This window comes from Aquarana catesbeiana, linkage group LG06 (genome assembly GCF_042186555.1).
Source record: "Aquarana catesbeiana isolate 2022-GZ linkage group LG06, ASM4218655v1, whole genome shotgun sequence".
NCBI lineage: Eukaryota > Metazoa > Chordata > Amphibia > Anura > Ranidae > Aquarana > Aquarana catesbeiana.
In genome coordinates this window covers 1,483,548-1,507,541 of record NC_133329.1, presented here as the reverse complement: position 1 = coordinate 1,507,541, position 23,994 = coordinate 1,483,548, and the positions used below count along the sequence as shown (strand labels likewise).

The following is a 23,994-nucleotide window of genomic DNA, read 5'->3' as shown; positions in this document are numbered from 1 at the left end:
TCTTCTCTCTAAGAATGCCTGACCCTATCTCTTCCGATTACTCAATTACTCTCCTCTCCCTTTATCACTCTTCTTTCCTCCTAAGGATCATTCCAATTACTCTTGTTTCCTTTCTTTATCGACCCCCCCCCCCCATTACTCTTGTTTCCTTTCTCTAAGGCCCCCCATCATTACTCTCCTTTTCTTTTCCCAAAGACCTCAATACCTCATTGCCCCCATTCTTCTCTCTCTAAGAACCCCTATTAGTCTCCTTTCATCTCTCTGAGATCCCCCATTGCTCTCCCTCTAAGGATCCCTGAAGATTTCCCTCCTGAACTCTCTAATAGGCCCCATTATTGAAGTCTCCAGTCCCCCAGGCCCCCCATCACGTTATCTCCTCTCTTTTAGGGCTCCTGAACGTCTCCCTCCAGTACACTGTCATTCTGGACTTTGAGCAATCTGTCAGTCGAATGTCCTTTGCAAACAGTCAGAAGGAGATAATAAAGACCATCATGCTCGAGGTGGACCAGCCTGTGTGCCAGAATTACAACATTTCCCTTCTGGTAAGAGATGTCTCTGTCCCTCTGATGGGTCACTCTTGATGGGGGCATTACAATAGTTGGGGTATTGTACAGAATCTTATGTTATGGGATTTGGGGGTTCACAAAATAGATTTATTTTCCTGTGTTGTGATTGACGTCTTTGCCTCCTTCAGGACTGTTTTCTGGAAAACAGCTCTCCTGTGTTGGTGTCTGTTACGGCCTCTCAGATCCCAGATGTCTCTCGCTGGCTTCTCTCTCCATCGAGCAGTCTTAAAGACAGTGCCCAGGTACGTGTGGAGCCACTTGTGGTCACTGGCTGGCACTTCCAGTGGGCCAACACAGAAAACAGTACCAAACTATTATCAAATCACCGGCCTGAACCACTGACACCAGACAGGATGGATTCATGGGCTAAGGGGGCATACCCCAAATCCTGACCCTCCATCAGTCGAGATTGAACAGATAAGCTACACTCTTCAATCTTCAGTCCTCCATTTCTGGTGATCTGGTTTCCCCTGTGGCCTCATTTTCCTTGAGAGGAACCCAGGGTGGTATTCTTGTTGTAGACCTTCAAGGATCCTTGTATTGGGTGTTCAGAGAAGGCCTTCTGCACTGCTGTAAAGAGCAGTTATCGGGGAAGCCATAGACTTCCTGTCTGCATGAAACCAGTCCGGCCATTCTCCTTCCACCTCTCCCAATAATTAACAAGGTGTTTTCACCACAGAGCTGCCAGTCACATCTTCTCTGTAACCTCTAGAGATGGCATTGTGTGAAATCCCAGTAGATCAGCAGGCTCAGAGATGCTACAACCAAGTTCTCCACCAGTAATTATTCCATGCTCACTGAAGTCATACGTCTTCTCCATTCCGATTTGGTTTGATAAAAATTTAGACTTTTGACTTGCAATGCACTTTTTTTTTTTACTCAAAACTTTTTTCATTGACAAGGGAAAAAAAAGTGCTTGTACATTACAGTGTTGAAAGGCATAGATGACAACCATCCACACAAGCTTTGAACGTGAGATATAAAACCAGGTACAGAGCATCACACGTAGAGCTTATTAAAAAAAAAAAAAAAAAAGTTTATTTATTTTTTTGAAAACACAAAAACAGTAAAAAAAAGAAAAACATAGATCAAAACAAAATAAAACAAAGCAGCCCGAGTTTATTGTGGGACCTTTGCTCAGATGTCTCCTTTGTCTACTCTCAGATGTGCAGCGGAGAAATTCCCAAACTGGGCCATAACCATGATAACTCTAGGTCAGTGATGGTAAACCTTGGCACCCCAGATGTTTTGGAACTACATTTCCCATGATGCTCATGCTCTCTGCAGTGTAGTTGAGCGTCATAGGAAATGTAGTTCCAAAACATCTGGGGTGCCAAGGTTCTCCATCACTGGGGTAGGTGGTCTTATAATTGTAGTAACCTATCCATCACAAATTGTGGTGGGGCAAGACTTGGGTTATCAAGCCAACTTTGCCAGATAAGGTTAAATTCGCTTTTCGATGGCGATAAGCCAATTTCTCTCTAAGTAGAATGGAGTTAATGTAGGCGATACACTGTACCCTATAGGCAAAGTGGACGCCAACCAAAATTGGGCGATCAATTGCTAGCTAGGTATAATAACCTGGACACCATAATATGAATACCTTTTTGGATACATTTCAGCATCAGTTGCGCCCAACAAGCTCACCAGAGGATCAAGAGGTATAGGTATTTGGGCTAGAACAGAAATAACTTGAAATGCACTTTGACGTTGTTTATTAGTGAATAGGTTTAGCATAAGCTTTTTCCTTAGAGAATAGATGATGGAACGCCCCCCTTCTGAGTCACTTCTTGTCTCCACCCCCTTCCCACCTCTGAGCACCATCCCTTAGATCCACCCCTTACCCACCTCTGAGCACCATCCCTTAGATCCACCCCTTACCCACCTCTGTGCACCATCCCTTAGATCCACCCCTTACCCACCTCTGAGCACCATCCCTTGGTTCCACCCCTTACCCACCTCTGAGCACCATCCCTTGGTTCCACCCCCTACCCACCTCTGAACACCATCCCTTGGTTCCACCCCCTACCCACCTCTGAGCACCATCCCTTGGTTCCACCTCCTACCCACCTCCCAGCACTGCCTCATTTGGAGAATACAGAGCCAAGTATCATTATGTTGTGCTAAGTCATTTGTTTGGAATTTGGTAATAACAAGAAAAGCAGTAAAATAGATCCCCTGCAGCCAGCAACAACAGATTCCCCCAGAAACAATAGACCCCCTCAGCAACATAGGACCCCTGCAACAAAATATCACCCCCAAAACAATTGACCCCCCGGGCAGCAAGAACAGATCTCACAGCAGCCAGCATCAATAGACAATCCAGCAGCCAGGAACAATAGATCCCACCCTCAACAATAGATCCCTTCCAGCCACAATGGACCCACCCCTCCTCACCAATGTTAAAAGCTCCCCCAGCAACAACCAACCCCCCCCAGTCGGTTGCACCCACGACCCCACCACGCTCGCGAGCGGGCGGGAGGACGGTCAGAAAGCACTTAACCCCATCTAATTAGCGGGCGGGCAGGCAGGCAACGTGTCCTAGCGTGATCCTCCTCCCTCCTCCTAGGCGTCCTATAGGATCGCCTGTCCTTTCAGCCAATCGGGTGATGGGTCTCAGACCCGCTTCCTGATGGTCCAGGAGGAGGATCAGCGTGGCGATAGTGAAAATTAATTCGCTATTGTCACAGAACTGGGTGGGCTCTGCACGCAATGCTCTGCGAACCAAACCCACCCTTTTTTTGAAGCCTATTGGAGCCTCTGGCTCTAATCACGTGCTTCAAAAAACCCCCCCCCCCCTCTATTGGAATCTATGGTTTGGCGCCCTGTATGTAGATCAGGGGGCCGGACGCATGGATGGAGGGGGGCGGTGCCCATGTGCCCCTAATGGACAGGCCGCCACTGATTCCCCATCACACCGCAACACCCCTTGGCATTCCATACATTCAGTGCTGGAATTGCCGGAGCTGCATTCCTGCTGAAAAAATGTCCTGGCTTTTTCCCAATAAAGTGGCCACTGAGTGTATATAACCCATATATCACATAATCACATGACATCTTTTCTGCCCCCTGTAGATTCCCTTCCAGCTCTGTGGCAGTGGAGGAAGCTGTGAGCCGGACTTTCACCTACTTCTATCGTAAGTACCAAATTTTCACCCAGAGGTTTCAAAACAGTCCTACATCTGCTCCGGGACTGCCGACAGAGTCTCTGTGGAGGAGAGTTAGGCAACAGATTGGGTCTCCAGCCTTTATGGTATAGTCAGCATCCATCCAGATATTCCAGTACTCTGAGCCCAGATCATACTCTACAGTGAATGAGCGTGGGGTGAGTTAATCAGGCTGGGTTCCATTCCTGGGGGGGGGGTTCAGTGAAACCAGCTGGAAGTCTCCAAACAATAAAATTAGCAATGAAGCCTTTTGAAGTCCACGGGCTGATACACAAACTGTTGGTAAAAAAAAAAGGGCATGGAGAGTTGGGCACTGCCATAGGCTGATTGTTGGTAAATACCATACCGTACAGTGAGAGGATGTGTGGAAGGGTGTTGTTTCTACAAATGATTTAAATAACGTGCTTTGAGGAGATAATTCACAACGACCTGCCTCCTGAGTATGTTTCCTCAGCACCATATTGCCCCGCCGCACTACAACCGCTAAATAGCAGAATCCCTGGCACTGCTATAATATACACAACAGCACCAGGGATCCTGGGTAACTTCATTTACCAGATATGGTCATGCCCCTAATTGGTCAATGACATCAATGGGGGTCCATGGCCAGTTTGTCTACATACAGCAGTTGGGGATTCAGGCAGGTGAAATGGCCAATTTGTTAAGGGGTTCTTCAAACCGTGAACAGGCTGGGTTTGGGCCGAACTCACATTTGACCTGAAAGTCATCTCTATTTCTGTGACCTTATGTCCATGTAGGAGTGACTTTTCTTCTTGATCACATACATTGTCTGTTGCAGGATGGAAAATTTGGTTGTGGAGGAGGGGGCCTCCTTCTCTGTGTTCCTCAAACTTCACAACAAGGGAGAAAACGCCCAAAGGGTTAAGCTTTGGGTCAACCACTCAACTGGACTGTCTTTCCGCAAAGTTAATATCACGGAGGTACTGAGTGAGGCCATGTGATGAGGGTGGGGGTCAGATAAGTAATTCTCTTACTGTGCATTATTCTTGAGGAATAACCATCATTTCTTGGTCTTTGAAGGCATCGAGGAGGATCTCACTATTGTGTGAAGATTTGGAGACCCAAAGCCTCTCGTGTAATATTAGTCACCCTATCATGAGACGGGCATCCTGGGTGAGTCTACAAGTCAGAAGGGAAGGTGTGGAGAAGAGAGTTTCATGGAAGGAAATGGAAGAGAATTTCTGTTGGATGAGGAAGAAAGTATGGGAAGGCAGGTAGAGGAGAGACATTGGATGGTGTGAGGAAGAGGCTATATGGAGGATATGTATGGAGGAGATGTTTGGATGCAATGTATGGATGGGATGTATGGAGGATATGTTTAGGTGAAATGCATAGAGAAGATATTTTAGTGAGATGCACGTTGGTCTGCCAGTGCACAGTGGTCTGCGAGTACCCATTTATTGTCTTGTTGAGTACCTGTGTATTATCTTGTTGAGTATTAGTGTCAGGAAGTTAGTTGTTAGGTAATTTGGACAGGGTATAATCCCCAATCCTCGTTAAATGTAATAGCTACGATGCCCGGCGGGTGTGGAGAGGCGACTCTTTGTACATCTTGCGGCATGTATGCGTTCCTTGATCACCCGTCGAGGGCGAATACTGCTGTGAAGTGCCAGGGAGGCCGATCCAGGGCTGGAACATCCCAATAAGTACGCTCCATTGAGTGACACTGGTAAAACCAGTCAGGGACCAGCACTGCTGGAGCTGAGGGACTCTTCTAGCTGCCGGGGGAAGAACTCCTCCAGTGAGAGTGGGGGGGAGCGAAGGGAAAGGAAAGACAGATTCTGGTGGTAGGGGACTCAATTCTTTGAAGGACAGAAAGGGCAATCTGTAACAAAGACCTGACCTCGGGTGGACAGATTACTGGGAGGGGCTGGGAAAGACCCGGCTGTCATGGTGCACGTTGGCACCAATGACAAAGTCAGAGGCAGATGGAGTGTCCTAAAGAACAATTTTAGGGACTTGGGAGCTAAATTGAGGAAAAGGACCTCCACCGGTACATCGAGCCACACCAGAAAGGCAGAGGGAGATTAGGGAAGTAAACAAGTGGCTGAAGAGCTGGTGTAGTAAGGAGGGGTTTGGGTTCCTGGAGGACTGGGCCGACTTCTCAGTCGGTAACCGGTACTATAGAAGGGACGGACTGCACCTAAATGGGAGGGTGCAGATCAGCTGGGAATGAAGATGGGCAAAAAGTTAGAGGGGGGGGGGGAGGGTCCAGAGGTAGAGATAATCAGCGCAGAATATATTCCAGAGGGTAGTATTGGGGGCATTAGTGGTAGGTTGACCAAAGCACATAAACCCAAGATAAGTATAGTAGCAAGTCCTAGTTGCAATCTCGGAACACCCAGTAAGAGGATAATATGCGACCGGTCTAAACTATGTGGCATGTTCACCAATGCCAGGAGCATGGCGGACAAGATGGGTGAACTAGAGATACTGTTGTACGAGGAGGATTTAGATTTTGTGGGAATTTCAGAGACCTGGTTCAACAGCTCTCATGATTGGCTGGCAACCATTCGAGGGTATACCCTTTATCGCATGGATAGAGAGGGTAAAAAAGGGGGAGGGGTATGCTTATATATCAAGAATAATGTACAAGCGAATGTGAGAGATGACATCACTGAGGGAGCTAGAGAGGAGGTGGGATCCTTATGGGTAGAGCTCCAAAGGGATGAAGCTAAGGGGAAAATAATACTGGGAGTATGCTATAGGCCCCCTAACCTGAGGGAGGAAGTGGAGACGGATCTCCTATCACAAATTGGATTAGCAGCAAGGATGGGAAGTGTTATCATAATGGGGGATTTTAATTATCCAGACATAGACTGGGCGGAGGGAACCGCGCATTCATTTAAGGCTCGCCAGTTCCTTAATGTCTTGCAGGACAATTTTATGGGTCAGATGGTAGACGCACCAACTAGAAATAAAACATTACTAGATCTACTGATTACCAACAATACAGACCTGATCACAGATGTGGAAATACGGGGCAATTTAGGTAACAGCGATCACAGGTCAATTGGCTTCAGTATAAATCACACAAATAGAAAACATGAAGGGAATACAAAGTCACTGAATTTCAAAAGGCAACTTCCCTAAACTACAAACCTTGCTAAAAGGCATAAATTGGGATAAAAGGTTAGGAACAAAGAATATGGAGGAGAGATGGGTTTGCTTTAAGAGCATATTAAATAAGGGCATTAGCCAATGCATCCCATTGGGTAATAAATTTAAAAGAGTGAACAAAAGTCCTGGATGGCTTAACTCCAATGTAAAAATGCATATAAAAGCAAAGCAGAAGGCCTTCAAAAAATACGAGGTTGAGGGATCATCATCAGCATTCAGACTTTATAAAGAACGCAGCAAGAAATGTAAGGGTGCAATTAGGACGGCTAAGATAGAACATGAAAGACACATAGCGGAGGAGAGCAAAAAAAAATCCCAAGAAATTCTTTAAGTATGTAAACAGCCTACTGACTGGAATGGTACCAGCTGATTGGAGAAAAGCCAATGTAGCACCAATATTTAAAAAGGGGCCCAAAATACATCCCTGGGAATTACAGACCAGTCAGCCTAACATCAATAGTATGTAAACTCTTGGAGGGGATGATAAGGGACTATATACAAGATTTTAGTAATAAGAATGATATCATTAGCAGTAATCAGCATGGATTCATGAAGAATCGTTCTTGCCAAACCAATCTATTAACCTTCTATGAGGAGGTGAGTTGCCATCTAGATAAAGGAAGGCCCGTAGACGTGGTGTATCTGGATTCTACAAAAGCATTTGACACAGTTCCCCATAAACGTTTACTGTACAAAATAAGGTGCGTTGGCATGGACCATAGGGTGAGTACATGGATTGAAAACTGGCTACAAGGGCGAGTTCAGAGGGTGGTGATAAATGGGGAGTACTCTGAATGGTCAGGGGTGGGTAGTGGGGTTCCCCAGGGTTCTGTGCTGGGACCAATCCTATTTAATTTGTTCATAAACGATCTGGAGGATGGGATAAACAGCTCAATCTCTGTATTTGCAGACGATACTAAGCTAAGCAGGGCAATAACTTCTCCGCAGGATGTGGAAACCTTGCAAAAAGACCTGAACAAATGAATGGGGGAGGGGCAACTACATGGCAAATGAGGTTCAATGTAGAAAAATGTAAAATAATGCATTTGGGTGGCAAAAATCTGAATGCAATCTATAGAATGGGGGGAGAACCTCTGGGGGAATCTAGGATGGAAAAGGACCTGGGGGTCCTAGTAGATGATAGGCTCAGCAATGACATGCAATGCCAAGCTGCTGCTAATAAAGCAAACAGAATACTGGCATTAAAAGGGGATCAACTCCAGAGATAAAACGATAATTCTCCCGCTCTACAAGACTCTGGTCCGGCCGCACCTAGAGTATGCGGTCCAGTTCTGGGCACCAGTCCTCAGGAGGGATGTACTGGAAATGGAGCGAGTACAAAGAAGGGCAACAAAGCTAATAAAGGGTCTGGAGGATCTTAGTTATGAGGAAAGGTTGTGAGCTCTGAACTTATTCTCTCTGGAGAAGAGACGCTTGAGAGGGGATATGATTTCATTATATAAATACCGGACTGGTGACCCCACAATATATAAATACCGGACTGGTGACCCCACAATATATAAATACCGGACTGGTGACCCCACAATATATAAATACTGGACTGGGGACCCCACAATATACAAATACCGGACTGGTGACCCCACAATATACAAATACCGGACTGGTGACCCCACAATATACAAATACCGGACTGGTGACCCCACAATATACAAATACCGGACTGGTGACGCCACAATATACAAATACCGGACTGGTGACCCCACAATATACAAATACCGGACTGGTGACCCCACAATATACAAATACCGGACTGGTGACCCCACAATATATAAATACCGGACTGGTGACCCCACAATATACAAATACCGGACTGGTGACCCCCCAATATATAAATACCGGACTGGTGACCCCACAATATACAAATACCGGACTGGTGACCCCACAATATACAAATACCGGACTGGTGACCCCACAATATACAAATACCGGACTGGTGACCCCACAATATACAAATACCGGACTGGTGACCCCACAATATATAAATACCGGACTGGTGACCCCACAATATATAAATACCGGACTGGTGACCCCACAATAGGGAGAAAACTTTTTCGCAGAAGAGAGTTTAACAAGACTCGTGGCCACTCATTAAAATTAGAAGAAAAGAGGTTTAACCTTAAACTACGTAGAGGGTTCTTTACTGTAAGAGCGGCAAGGATGTGGAATTCCCTTCCACAGGCGGTGGTCTCAGCGGGGAGCATTGATAGCTTCAAGAAACTATTAGATAATCACCTGAATGACCACAACATACAGGGATATACAATGTAATACTGACACATAATCACACACATAGGTTGGACTTGATGGACGTGTGTCTTTTTTCAACCTCACCTACTATGTAACTATGTAGGAGATGTTTGGAGGACATGTACAGTGCCTTGAAAAAGTATTCATACCCCTTGAAATTTCCCACATTTTTTTACAACCAAAAACTTAATTATATTTTATTGGGATTTTATGTGATGGACCAACACAAAGTGTCACATAATTGTGAAGTGGAAGGAAAATGATAAATGATACAAATAAATATGTGAAAAGTGTGGGGGAGGGGCATTTGTATGGCGCCCCCCGGTGTCAATACTTTGTAGAACCTCCTTTCTCTACAAGTCTTTTTGGGGATGTCTCTACCAGCTTTGCACATCTAGAGAGGACATTTCTGCCCATTCTTCTTTGTAAAATATCTCAAGCTCTGTCAGATTGGATGGAGAGCGTCTGTGAACAGCAATTTTCAAGTCTTACCACAGATTCTCAATGTGATTTAGGTCTGGACTGTGACTGGGCCATTCTAACACATGAATATGCTTTGATCTAAACCATTCCATTGTAGCTCTGGCTGGATGTTTCGGGTCGTTGTCCTGCTGGAAGGTGAACCTCCGCCCCAGTCTCAAGTCTTTTGTAGACTCTAACAGGTTTTCTTCTAAGATTGTCCTGTATTTGTCTCCATCCATCTTCCCATCAACTCTGACCAGCTTCCCTGTCCCTGCTGAAGAAAAGCATCCCCACCACATGATGCTGCCACCACCATGTTTCACGGTGGGGATGGGGTGTTCAGGGTGATGAGGTTTGTAGTTGTGCCATACTCTTTCCATTTTCCGATGATGGATTGAACAGAGCTCCGTCAGATGTTCAAAGCTTGGGATATTTTTTTATAACCTAACCCTGCTTTAAACTTCTTCACAGCTTTATCCCTGACCTGTCTGGTGTGTTCCTTGGCCTTTATGATGCTGTTTGTTCACAAATGTTCTCTAACAAACCTCTGGGGGCTTCACAGAACAGCTGTATTTATGATGAGATTAAAATACACACAGGTGGACTTTATTTACTAATTAGGTGACTTCTGACTTTTTCAAGGCACTGTATGGAGGAGATGTTTGGATGAGATGTATGGAGAACATGTATGGATGGTCATGTATGCAGGGTTAGGTTTGGATGAGATGTATAGAGATGTATGGAGGAGATGTTTGGAGGACTTGTATCGAGGAGTCAAGGACATGTATGAAGGAGATGTTTGGATGAGATGTTTGGAGGGCATGTATGGAGGAGATATTTGGAGGACAAGTATGGAGGAGATATTTGGAGGACATGTATGGAGAAGATGTTTGGATAAGATGTATAGAGGGCACGTATGGAGGAGATATTTGGAGGACAAGTATGGAGATATTTGGAAGACATGTATGTGGAGATGTTTGGATGAGATGTGTGGAGGACATGTATTGAGGATATTTATGGAGAAGATGTTTGGTGGAGATGTTTGGAGGACATGCATGGAGGAACTGTTTGGATGAGATGTTTGGAGGACACAAGAGGACAGATGACATCAATGCAGGAAATATAGATTCTTTAAAGACATCAGAGAAAGGAGATGAACATCCTGCAAAGGATGAAAATGACTTTAGAGAAGACAGAGGAAGTAATGGAATAGAAGAGGATGGTTAATGATGAGCTCAAGGTATGAAGAACAGAACTAAATGGTGATTCTGGTTTACAGGCCAACATCCACATCATGTTTGGAATTGTCACTAATGTCTCCTGGCCGGATCGGGTCCAGCTAACTTTTCAGGTCACCAGGTGAGAGTGGAAGAGGCCATAGTTTGTTGTCTGCAAGTATCCCATTGTCTTCCTGTAACTGTCCAACTGGTTGGGGCTCACAGGAGGTCGGGGAGATATATTCAGTCCTGTGATTGGTCAGGACTGCTTTTCAATGGATGGGGACAGAAGAACGGAGAAGTTTGACTTATATATATGCTTTTCTGGACAGTGAGAATGATGGGAATAAGACCAGCATGACAAAAAAGGTGACCCGAGACATCCCTGTCCAATATCCGATCAACATCATCAGTCGCAGGTCTGTTCCTCCGTGTTCATAGGTCACTTCCTATGTGAACTGTGTGTGTGTGGGGGGGATTTTGTACATACGTGTCCCCCATGTATTCTGATGAGGTCTATGATGGGCTGTGTTCTTCATGTTCTATATATGTTGTCACCTCACAGGGTGGAAAACTCAACAAAGTATCTTCGGTTCATCAAAAAAGAGGAGCAGAGCGATGTGACCCATGTATATCAGGTGAGAGTGAAGTGTGTATGGGGGGGAGGTCAGATGAGGGTGGAGCATGTATGTGGGGTATCAGGTGAGAGTGGAGTGTGTATGGGGGGTATCAGATGAAACCAATTTATGTATGGGGGGGTATCAGGTGAGAACATAGTGTGTATAGGGGGTGGTATAAGGTGAGACCATACTGTGTATAGGGGGTGGTATAAGGTGAGACCATAGTGTGTATGGGGGTGGTATAAGGTGAGATCATAGTGTGTATGGGGGGGGGGGGTATTAGGTGGGACCATAGTGTGTATGGGGGTATAAGGTGAGACCATAGTGTGCATGGGGGGGAGGGGGTATCAGGTGAGACCATAGTGTGTATGGGGGGGTGGTATAAGGTGAGACCATAGTGTGTATGGGGGGTGCTATAAGGTGAGACCATAGTGTGTATGGGGGGTTATCAGGTGGGATCATAGTGTGTATTGGGGGGGTGGTATAAGGTGAGATCATAGTGTGTATGGGGGGGAAGGTCAGCAGCCTCCACATGCTGGCTCCTCGATCGGGTCTTTACATTATAGGTGGAAGACTTGTTGGGTTGACCCACCATATGAACCTTTTCCAGATCCAGAACCTGGGATCCAGCCTGGTAGACACAGAGTTCAGGGTCACAGTGAGGACTCCGGAGGAGGAGACGGATGACCTTGTCTGGGATTACCATGTGACACGTTGGGTAAGATCTGGCCTCATACACCCGGCCCGCTATCACTGTGACACGCGTGTACATGACGTGTAATCCATCTTTCAGGTCACCAGTGGTAGCTGTGAAGAGTCGGACCTTTCCCAGGCCCTAGAGGGGTCCACAAAACTACCAGGAAACCAGGTATGGTGTGATTGGCTGCTGGTGGTGATGTCATAGTGATGGCAGACTATGACTGTTATGGAAATGATTTAAGAGCTCCAATCGAGCCCAAGGTTATCTGCTGCTGTCTCTAATTTGGAAAGTGTTGATATGCATGCATATAAAAGTAAACACACTGAGACACGCTCAGTTTCATTACTGTTACACTTCTAATTTATTCAAGGCGGTGTTAATGTTTTATACACACAAATACGTCATTGCTATGTCAGTCTAATAGGTACATCTCATTGGTTAAGAAGATAAAAGAAGATGGAGAATTTTCATAACGAGGTTTGGCTCTCTTTGGTTTTATCTCCAGTTCCGCGTTCTTCTGTGTGTGGGAGGTAGGGGGTACACGCCATCTTGAGAAAATATAGGAACAGAGCAAATCTGTATACTTATATAATGAGTAAGGAGAAAAATATGTATACACATAAGAAAATAGACATTTTCAGATTACTATTATTATTATCTACATCACATTCCTTCACAATCCCCCCTAAAATGACTATTTTCTCTTTTCTGTCCCTAATACTAAAGGTCCCACTTTGGCCTGGCCCTTCTCCTCAGCAACTCTTTTAGGCTGTATATAGAATTGGGCAGCAACTGTTCACTTCCCTCCTCGATACAGCTGGAGAGGTGCAGTCAGGCGCTATCTATCCCTATAACCCTATAGGATTGTGAGATTATGGACAGGGAGTGACTGTAGAGGAGTGAAGGGTTTGTCATCTTCCATCATAAGGAGGTCCTCTTCTTCTTGGTGGAGAAATGTAGGTGTGCTATTGTCTACAGCCTTACTCATTAACTTTTTTACAAAAGGTAGAATACAGCATATAATCAGGGCTAAAAGAACCAGGATTATTAATACCGTTACCCCTATCTGGGCGAACACCTTCTGCCACCCACTCATCCAGCTAAAATATTGATCCCATGGGTCTGTGATACCTGAGTTCTTCTTCAACTCTAGTGACAGATCTTCTAATTTCTTTATAGCTAAAGTAACCTTACCATTTGGGCCAATATTATCAGGAATGTATGTACAACAGGTTCCCGTTTTTTCCTATGATTTTACAAAACACCTCCTTTCCCAGATAACACCATGTCTAAGGCCATCCGGTCCTGGAATGTCATGTAGGAAGTGGGGGCTAACTGATCAGAAATTCCCTGGAGGGCATCTTTAGAGTAATTTACAAATCTCTGTTGGTTATAATATGTGTAGTGTCAGGTCACCTAGAGGCTGGGTGACAGATGCACACCGTTGGGATCAGGAGTGCACTGCAAGGTAGTGGACCCTACGGGTGACTGCTGCGGATTGTACCTTGGGAGGTTCAGGAAGCAGGTCTACTGGACCACTGACACAGATCCCACTGGGAGCTAGAGCATAGATTCCCCAGGGCGCGGAGTCTAAGAGCCAGCAGGTGTTCACCAGAGCCTCTAGTGGTGAGGATGGACTGCGCTGCAGTCTGGCTCCAGGTCGCGGCCCCCAGGGTCTCACAGCTCACGCTCACGGTAGACTACAGGAGAAGAGGAAGGAGGGAGCTGGCTGGAACATCAGGGTCACAGGCAAACAGGGATGGTCGGGAACAGGCCAAAGTCGGTAACAGGAATCAGATGTAGGAAACACAGCAAGTACACATAGAGGCTAAAACACAGTGGTTGATCAGCACTGCTGGCTTGCAGTGCACAGGTTAATATAGGGTTCCCTGATATGGCCTGGGGTGGGGCCATGCTTAGAGGGGAGGTTACAAAAGCAGTCAGGTGAGGGTCAGCTGGTCTCTAGAGATGAACACATGGAGACAGGTATGCTGATCGACAAACTCTATTGCATAACCATGACATGTAGTTAATTCAATCTACATTCTTGCTGACAGTTGTTATGGGGATCAAAGACTCAAAACCAGCTTTTACCTGATCCCTGGCTTTAAACTCATCAGGGACCCCCCTTGTAACCCCTATGACATGTATGTATACATGAGAATCAAAGCTTCCGGAGAGAGCTGTTCGCTTCCTCCTCTGACTGTGTGCTGGGTCAGTGTATGTATCAGGGGTATCTTTGGTTAGGATATGGGGCTTTCTATTTTCATCTTTTTTGTCTAATGCACTCTGTGGTCGCCCAGTCTGGCCCTGTGTTCCAACCCACTGGCCCCCACAGAAACCACAACTCTGTCCCCAGTAACTGTCTGTGTGGCATACATATATGTCCTTACCGTCAGGGATATCACTGTACCAATGGCATCACCATGAAGGGTCAAACGGACAAGGTACTATGTCACAGTAATCTAAGGTAAAGGTGGTCACATGTGTACCTGAAGAGTTACACCAAAACGTAATTATGTTATCATTTTTGTGATGGCCACCTCCTGGGCCCCTCCCCCCTAGATCAAACAGAAAAAGGATATGCAGCACCCGAAAACACGCTCTCCTGCAGTGATAAGCGTGCATTCAGGTGTTCTTCCTGGCCAACTTGACTGAGGTGGCTGTGGTCAGCAAAACTTGGAATGGACCATCATAACTTGGCTCAAGGATCTCCAGACAGTAGTTGGTGTGTTCCTATATCTAATTCAGGATCTGGAATGGAAGAAAACACCTGGACATGCATTCAGGTTAATTCTCGTGATAATGTGGTTACATAATTAGTCAACACATCAGACTGCAACTGTTGTGGAAAGTAACAACCAAGTCTGGGAGCTGAACCAAACAAAATTTCATAAGGGGATAGGGCATGTTTCCCCTGGGGGTGTGTCTGACACTGAACAGGGCAATGGGCTAACTGTCTGGCCAACTCAAGTTAGTTAGTCTCTTGGGCCATCTTTAACATCCTGTTTTTAGTGTCCCATTCATCCTTTCTACCTTCCCGCTACTTTGAGGGTGGTATGGGATGTGTAGTGTCAACTGAACCCCCAGTGCTGCCCAAATCTCTTTTGTAAGGGTTGTTGTTAGGGCTGGTCCCTGATCTCTCAATATTACCTCTGGGACCCCAAATCTACATACTATCTCACTCAGTAATTTCTTAGCTGTGGTCCTGGCAGTCATGACCACTTCCACTAGGGCGTATTCGAATCTGCCACTTCTTGGCACTTGAGAATGATCAATTTGCATCCTCTGGAATGGGGTATAGGGGTTTTGCCAGGTGCTTCTTCTGTGCTTCTTCTGTGCTTCTTCTGTGCAGCCTGGGTTACATTTGGTGCAGATAATGTATGATCTGCAGAAGCTGTCGGTCAGTGGAGTAACTCTTGGTGCAACACTTGTTGATAAGAGAGTTCATAAAAGTCTTTGTCAAGTGGGCAGCTCCATGTGCCCATTGCACCACAGCTGGGTACATACTCCTGGGTAGACAAGGCTTCTTGTTGCACTCGAATAGTCCATTTCTGAGAGTTGTTCCTCTCCCTTTCCAGCTTTCCTTCTTATCCGGACTTGCTGTTTCCTGTAGTTCTTTTAGATAAACTCTGTCCACTGGGAAAGTCTGTAAGGTAAGCACGGGGTGGCCTTCTTCTACCACCCTGCTGTCCACTTCCCGTGGACCACCAGCTGTCTGTTTGGCAGCTGTATTGGCTCGATGATTGCCTTAAGCTTCCTTTGAGTTCATTTTGTCGTGTGCTTTACTCAGAATAGTCAGTTGGGTTGGGAAAAGCAAGGCATCAATCAAGTTTTCACAGGTGTTCCTGCAGCCATCAGGAATCCTCTGTCCTAGATAACACCATAATCATGGGCAATGCTGAAAGCATATCTTGAGTCCATGAATGTTGGCTCTTTTTCCCTCTGCCCATTTACGTGCTGTAGTAAGTGCTTATAGCTCTGCCTCCTGTGTAGACATCACCGGTGTTAAGGCTTCAGCTTGTAGAATAGTGTTTTCAGTGGTGACTGCGAGGGTCACGGGGGTGACAAGTCAAGACTCTACTCCTCCTCCTCCTTTCCCCCCTCGAGAAGTGGAAGAAGGGTGGTAGGGTTCAGTGTTTGACAACTTAATAGAGTAATGCTGTCCAGTAGGAGGGAACACTGGAGTCTCAAGTGTCTGGTAGTGGACAAGTGTTTCGGCTGGATCTTGGTTGAATATGGCAACAACATCATGGGGGGCAAGCACAACGAGGCAGTGTCCGAGGACCAAGTTCAAAGTTTTGTCAAGCAAGGCTTGTGTAGCAAATCCAGCTCGCAGACACAATAGGCCTCCTCTTACTACCGCATCCAGCCGACAGGAATAATATCCTATGGGGCGTAGGCTGATGCCGTGTGATTGGGTGAGTACACCTGCAGCATGTCCCAGACGTTCGGATACAAAGAGCTTGAGCGTTTTGTCGTAGGCTGGGAGCCCTATCGCCTGAGATGGCACACTTGAGGGCCTCGAACTTAGATATTTCTTCAGGAGACATCTGGAAGGGGTCTGATTGCAGAGCATCAGTAGGAAGGCTTCTGTAATCCATACTCTGCACTAGGAAATTAATCCAAGGAAAATGACAGGTGTTGAGCACCACTGCAATTTGGGCTTTGAGGCTCTGCAGCCCTGGTTGGCAAGATAGCACAACAGGCTTTCTGAGGTGACTTCAACAGGGGGTAAGTCCGCTGCACAAAGGAGAAGGTCATCAACATGTTGGAAGAGAATCACTTCCGGGTGTTCCTCTTGCTATGTGTCAAGGATGATAGCCATAGCTTTTGCAAACTGGCTTGGAAAGTTCTGTGCTCCTTGCGGCACAACTGTTTAGGTATGTTGCCGTTTCTTTCCGTGGATGAATGCAAAAAGGTACCAGCAGGAGGGGTGAGGGTGGACACTGAAGAAAAGGTTTGTAAGGTCCACCTCTGTGAGGTATTTTGCAGTCAAAGGCATCCACAGTAGGTACCTGGTTCTCTTTTTAGGATTCTCTTCTTGGGGTTATTGTGGTTTCCGGGGCAATGATGCGCCCTCTTTTAGCTTGACTGAAACTGGTGGCACCTTTAAGTGACCGTTGTCTTCCGGTCCTGTGGACCATAGGCACGCAGGGATTCTGTCAAGTACTTCCTGCAGTATTGAACTTGAAGTTTTTTCTTCATTAAGTGTCATCAGGAGAGGCAGAGAACACAAGGCAGATGAGTCTTCTAAAGCTAGGGGAGTATGTAACTTCATCCCCCCTTCAGGCGTGTCCTGATTGAGGCCTGTAGTCCGGACAACACGTCAGCTCCTAGTAGATTCAAGGGACATGTAGAGGACACCACAAATCTGGCAAGCAAATCAGGAAGTGGACTGGAGCGTGGCACCCCATCCATTCCTACGCAGAAAACATCAATAGTGGAAAGGAAAAAACTATTAGGCAGGTTCACCGCCCTCAACACACTTTTGGCTGCACCCCTGTCAATCTGGGACATCTTGGGGCTCTGCATTCTTTTCTGAAGTGACCCCGTTTCCCACAGTTGTAACAGGTGATCCTTTCCCTGGTATTGGGCAGTGGTGGTGGACTAGTGTAGGCGGGATCTTCGTCATGGGTTACCATGAGGGGCGTTGGTTTTTTACCTTTTTGATTTTCTATACCTCTGGCCACCAACAATAAATCAGACATTTTCATTGAATGGTATTCAGGGCGGGCCACCATCAGGCCTTTTCTGATATCCTCTCTGAGCCCTGAAACAAAAGCAGTTGATAACATGTGTGTGTGTGTCTTTATGAGTCTAGCATGATACTTCTTCACAGACTCCCCTTTATCTTGGGTAATATCTTGGATTGTGGTCTTCTGATCCGTCAACTTCTCCTTTGCCCAGTCGTGGAGTTGTGCACAGAACTCCACGCCTGAGGTGTAGGAAGTGGCACTTGTCAGGCAGGCATCATTGAAGGCTGTCTGCATGACTGGCCTAAAGACATATCCTGCTTTGATTTGGCATAGGCTGATCAAGTCTCTCCAGGCAGCTGAGTAAGTTTCTTGTATCTGCACTATCCTGTGGTAGAAGGGAATTGGCTGCTTCTCTGGGTCAGGCAGACTTGTCTCTAAGGCCGCTGCTTGTGATAGAGTAAAAGCGACATACATCACTGGTGCCCCTTCTGGTAACCGAGACTGTTGTTGGGGCAGGGGCTGGCAAGGGGCACTGTTCTTTACGGTTGCCAGCATGTGTTTGAGATCCTCTCGGAACTGAGAGTCTGGAGCAGGATTGGGGGTTAAATCAGTGGGTGGCCTTGCTGCCTGCTGTCGGGCTTCCCACTCAGATGCTTCTTCAGCATTAACATATCCGGCCTGAGAATGTGATGCTCCCGTATTGGGGAAGACAGGTGTGTGGTATGAACCATCTTGGTTTAAAACAGGGAGGGCTGGGTACAGGCTGTTTAAGCTTACTGGGTGTACCAAGATGGCCCCCGGCAGGAAGTGCACTGAGCTGGGTAGAAAGTGAAGGCATGGGTGCACTAAGATGGCCGCCAGGCTGAGTTGTCACAGTGGGTTGTGCTTGGGTGGTGAGAAAGGAGTGGTTGTTAGACGGAGGGCAGTACTGTCCCTCCCCTCCTTTGTTTCAAGTTCCAACATATCATCAGCTCTGTGATACACATACATAATACAATCGCCATCTTTCTTAACTTCCTTTATCCAATTTTCTTTATCACACAGGATTTTTCTCCCTGTCTCTTCAGCAACATAACTTTTGCCATTTCTTTCAACTTTGTTAACTATTTCAACATCTTCTTTGCAATATCACTTTCATTTCCTTTTTTAAAAGAGAAAAATCACTTTCTTTTTTCTCTCGTACAACCAAGGGGTTAATATTTTTCTCAGCGTTCTTATCAGCAAATTCCTTCGGTGGGAGCTCATAAGACTAATGTACGGTTAATCTCAGAACAAGAACAAACACATCAGGGGTAGTGAGGAGCTACGGCCCGCGACCCAACAGATCCTTCGGGTAGCCTCCTTCTCTGACTTTCACCAGTCCCCAACCCCTCTCATGTATAGCAAACAGTAAACCACAAATACACTCAGGACAGGACATTACACCTGCCACTCTCTGAACCGTAAAGCCTCAGCAGGCTAAGATAACCACAAGGGCAGACCACCCTGTCAAAATAAACCCGTTTATAGACGTTTTTTCTACAGCTCTACACCAAGAGGCCGACAACTCTTCTTGGGGTGAGACTTCTGTAACACTTTCAGACTGCAAAGCCAGCAGCTGAGATAACCCTCAAAGGTTCCTCGAACCCAGAGTACGCCCGTCTATAAACGACTGCCACATGGAAACTATCTCATGCCAGAGGCCGACAGCTCGTCTGGAGATGAGAACACACATTCACTCATGTAGCACCCTTAGACTGCTGAGTTTCGTAGCCCAAAGAATGGCAGACAGTGAACAAATACAGCCAGCAGAAACCCATTGACAGGTTCGTTAAACAACCTCAGGCGAGGAAATACCTGCCTCTAAGACAGTCTCAGCATACCGACAGAATCCAGCCGTCAACCGAAAGATAAGAGAGTCGTACAGTGGTAAGAATATCAATCAAACTTACCGTACTGTTAGGGCTGCGCAAGACCCCCTCTGTTATCTTTCAATTAACACCCGAATGCTTATCGCGGTATAACTTCGACTGTAGCCTGAGGTCCCGGGTTTCGGCACCATCTGTTATGGAAATGATTAAGAGCTCCAATCGAGCCCAAGGTTATCTGCTGCTGTCTCTAATTTGAAAAGTGTTGATATGCATGCATATAAAAGTGAACACTCTGAGACACGCTCAGTAGCATTACTGTTACACTTCTAATTTATTCAAGGCGGTGTTAATGTTTTATACACACAAATACGTCATTGCTATGTCAGTCTAATAGGTACATCTCATTGGTTAAGAAGATAAAGAAGATGGAGAATTTTCATAACGAGGTTTGGCTCTCTTTGTTCTTATCTCCAGTTCCGCGTTCTTCTGTGTGTGGGATGTAGGGGGTACCCGCCATTTTGAGAAAATATAGGAACAGAGCAAATCTGTATACTTATATAATGAGTAAGGAGAAAAATATGTATACACATAAGAAAATAGACATTTTCAGATTACTATTATTATTATTTACATCACATTCCTTCACATGACATCATATGTTCCTTTCCCATCCACAGATGTTTCTATGTAGAGTGGGGCAATATGGAACCATCAACATACAAGTGACGGGGACACTGAGGCCGAGGCACGTCTGGACGGTAATCCCCCCCGTGTTGTATGTGTCATGTGATGCCGGCTGGTTTGGTGGTGGGATGGGAGAATTCAGTCGGTGTATAAAGGGTTGGAGGGGGGTGGGGGTTGTGGGGTATCAGGTGATGGGGTTACTGACTAGCATGGAGTACTAGCATGTGTGTACAGGTGTGCTGGAGGTGGGTGGGGTGGGGGGCGGAATCATTTCAGGATACTCTCATCTCTTTATGTGTCCACCGATCACAATTCCCCATAATGACGATCGATGTGTGTGAATTCCAGGAGACGAAGTCGGTGAATCTCAGTACCGAGGTGATGGTCGGCTACAATGAGACGCGATATCACAGCCAGCTGGGGAGGAAGTTCCACCATGTACAGGTAACCCCGGAGGGGCTTCTACATATCGGGGGACGGGGAGCCCTGACCAATCACATCACATGACGAATGTGAGGGGGAGCCCTGACCGATCACATCACATGACGAATGTGAGGGGGAGCCCTGACCGATCACATCACATGACGAGTGTGACAGGGGAGCCCTGACCGATCACATCACATGACGAGTGTGACAGGGGAGCCCTGACCGATCACATTACATGATGAGTGTGACAGGGGGAGCCCTGACCGATCACATCACATGATGAGTGTGACGGGGGAGCCCTGACCGATCACATCACATGACGAGTGTGACAGGGGAGCCCTGACCGATCACATTACATGATGAGTGTGACAGGGGGAGCCCTGACCGATCACATTACATGATGAGTGTGACAGGGGGAGCCCTGACCGATCACATCACATGACGAGTGTGACAGGGGAGCCCTGACCGATCACATCACATGACGAACATGAGGGGGAGCCCTGACCGATCACATCACATGTCGAGTGTGACAGGGGAGCCCTGAGCGATCACATCACATGACGAGTGTGACAGGGGAGCCCTGACCGATCACATCACATGACGAGTGTGACAGGGGAGCCCTGAGCGATCACATCACATGACGAGTGTGACGGGGGAGCCCTGACCGATCACATCACATGACGAGTGTGACAGGGGAGCCCTGACCAATCACATCACATGACGAATGTGAGGGGGAGCCCTGACCGATCACATCACATGACGAGTGTGACGGGGAGCCCTGACCGATCACATCACATGACGAGTGTGACGGGGAGCCCTGACCGATCACATCACATGACGAATGTGAGGGGGAGCCCTGACCGATCACATCACATGACGAATGTGAGGGGGAGCCCTGACCGATCACATCACATGACGAGTGTGACGGGGAGCCCTGACCGATCACATCACATGACGAGTGTGACGGGGAGCCCTGACCGATCACATCACATGACGAGTGTGACGGGGAGCCCTGACCGATCACATCACATGACGAATGTGAGGGGGAGCCCTGACCGATCACATCACATGACGAGTGTGACGGGGAGCCCTGACCGATCACATCACATGACGAGTGTGACGGGGAGCCCTGACCGATCACATCACATGACGAATGTGAGGGGGAGCCCTGACCGATCACATCACATGACGAATGTGAGGGGGAGCCCTGACCGATCACATGAAGAGTGTGACAGGGGAGCCCTGGCCAGCCAATCCCAGCTCTCTGTGTCATGTGACTGGTGGGGCCCTCAGTGATGTTCTCCGTCTCTCCAGGTGATGACACAAGTGGATCTTGTAGTTCTGCCCAATCACGTGAAGCTCATTGTGGGAGGAACGATCGGAGGCGGAGTCCTGCTCTTAGTCCTCTGTGTGGTGCTCTATAAGGTAAGTGATGGGTAGGTGGGCGTGTCATCCTCTGGAATTAGTGGTATGGTGGTTTCCTGTTATTGGTCATACATAGTGTATATATATATATACAGAGGGGAGGGAAAGTATTCAGACCCCCTTACATTTTTCACTCTTTGTTATATTGCAGCAATTTGCTAAAATCATTTAAGTTCATTTTTTCCCTCATTATTGTACACACAGCCCCCCATATTGTACACACAGCCCCCCATATTGTACACACAGCACCCCATATTGTACACACAGCACCCCATATTATACACACAGCCCCCCATATTGTACACACAGCACCCCATATTGTACACACAGCCCCTCATATTGTACACACAGCACCCCATATTGTACACACAGCACCCCATATTGTACACACATCACCCCATATTGTACACACAGCACCCCATATTGTACACACAGCACCCCATATTGTACACACAGCCCCCATATTGTACACACAGCACCTCATATTGTACACAGCACCCCATATTGTACACACAGCACCCCATATTGTACACACAGCACCCCATATTGTACACACATCACCCCATATTGTACACACAGCACCCCATATTATACACACAACACCCCATATTGTACACACAGCACCCCATATTGTACACACAGCCCCCCATATTGTACACACATCACCCCATATTGTACACACAGCACCCCATATTGTACACACAGCCCCCATATTGTACACACAGCCCCCCATATTGTACACACAGCACCCCATATTATACACACAACACCCCATATTGTACACACAGCCCCCCATATTGTACACACAGCACCCCATATTGTACACACAGCACCCCATATTGTACACACAGCCCCCCATATTGTACACACATCACCCCATATTGTACACACAGCACCCCATATTGTACACACAGCCCCCATATTGTACACACAGCCCCCCATATTGTACACACAGCACCCCATATTGTACACACAGCACTCCATATTGTACACACAGCCCCCCATATTGTACACACATCACCCCATATTGTACACACAGCACCTCATATTGTACACACAGCACCCCATATTGTACACACAGCACCCCATATTATACACACAGCACCCCATATTGTACACACAGCTCCCCATATTGTACACACAGCCCCTCATATTGTACACACAGCACCCCATATTGTACACACAGCACCCCATATTGTACACACAGCACCCCATATTGTACACACAGCACCTCATATTGTACACACAGCACCTCATATTGTACACACAGCACCCCATATTGTACACACAGCACCCCATATTATACACACAGCACCCCATATTGTACACACAGCTCCCCATATTGTACACACAGCCCCTCATATTGTACACACAGCACCCCATATTGTACACACAGCCCCCCATATTGTACACACATCACCCCATATTGTACACACAGCACCCCATATTGTACACACAGCACCCCATATTATACACACAGCACCCCATATTGTACACACAGCTCCCCATATTGTACACACAGCCCCCCATATTGTACACACATCACCCCATATTGTACACACAGCACCCCATATTGTACACACAGCACCCCATATTGTACACACAGCACCCCATATTGTACACACAGCCCCCCATATTGTACACACATCACCCCATATTGTACACACAGCACCCCGTATTGTACACACAGCACCCCATATTATACACACAGCACCCCATATTATACACACAGCACCCCATATTGTACACACAGCTCCCCATATTGTACA

The 23,994-nt window shown here is 46.8% G+C and overlaps 1 protein-coding gene across 1 annotated transcript in view; it reads left to right on the top strand.

Moving 5' to 3' along the window:
• Positions 1–387: 387 nt before the first annotated feature.
• ITGAL (integrin subunit alpha L) overlaps positions 388–23,994 on the top strand; it is a gene marked incomplete at its 5' end in the record, with an annotated part of 35,779 nt that continues 12,172 nt past the window's right edge. Inside the window, 13 exon segments of the mRNA XM_073635282.1 lie at positions 388–542; positions 695–808; positions 3,642–3,703; positions 4,533–4,674; positions 4,775–4,867; positions 10,884–10,963; positions 11,154–11,240; positions 11,387–11,459; positions 12,052–12,159; positions 12,235–12,309; positions 20,368–20,448; positions 20,723–20,818; positions 22,115–22,225. Coding sequence (XP_073491383.1) covers positions 388–542; positions 695–808; positions 3,642–3,703; positions 4,533–4,674; positions 4,775–4,867; positions 10,884–10,963; positions 11,154–11,240; positions 11,387–11,459; positions 12,052–12,159; positions 12,235–12,309; positions 20,368–20,448; positions 20,723–20,818; positions 22,115–22,225 — 1,277 coding nt within the window.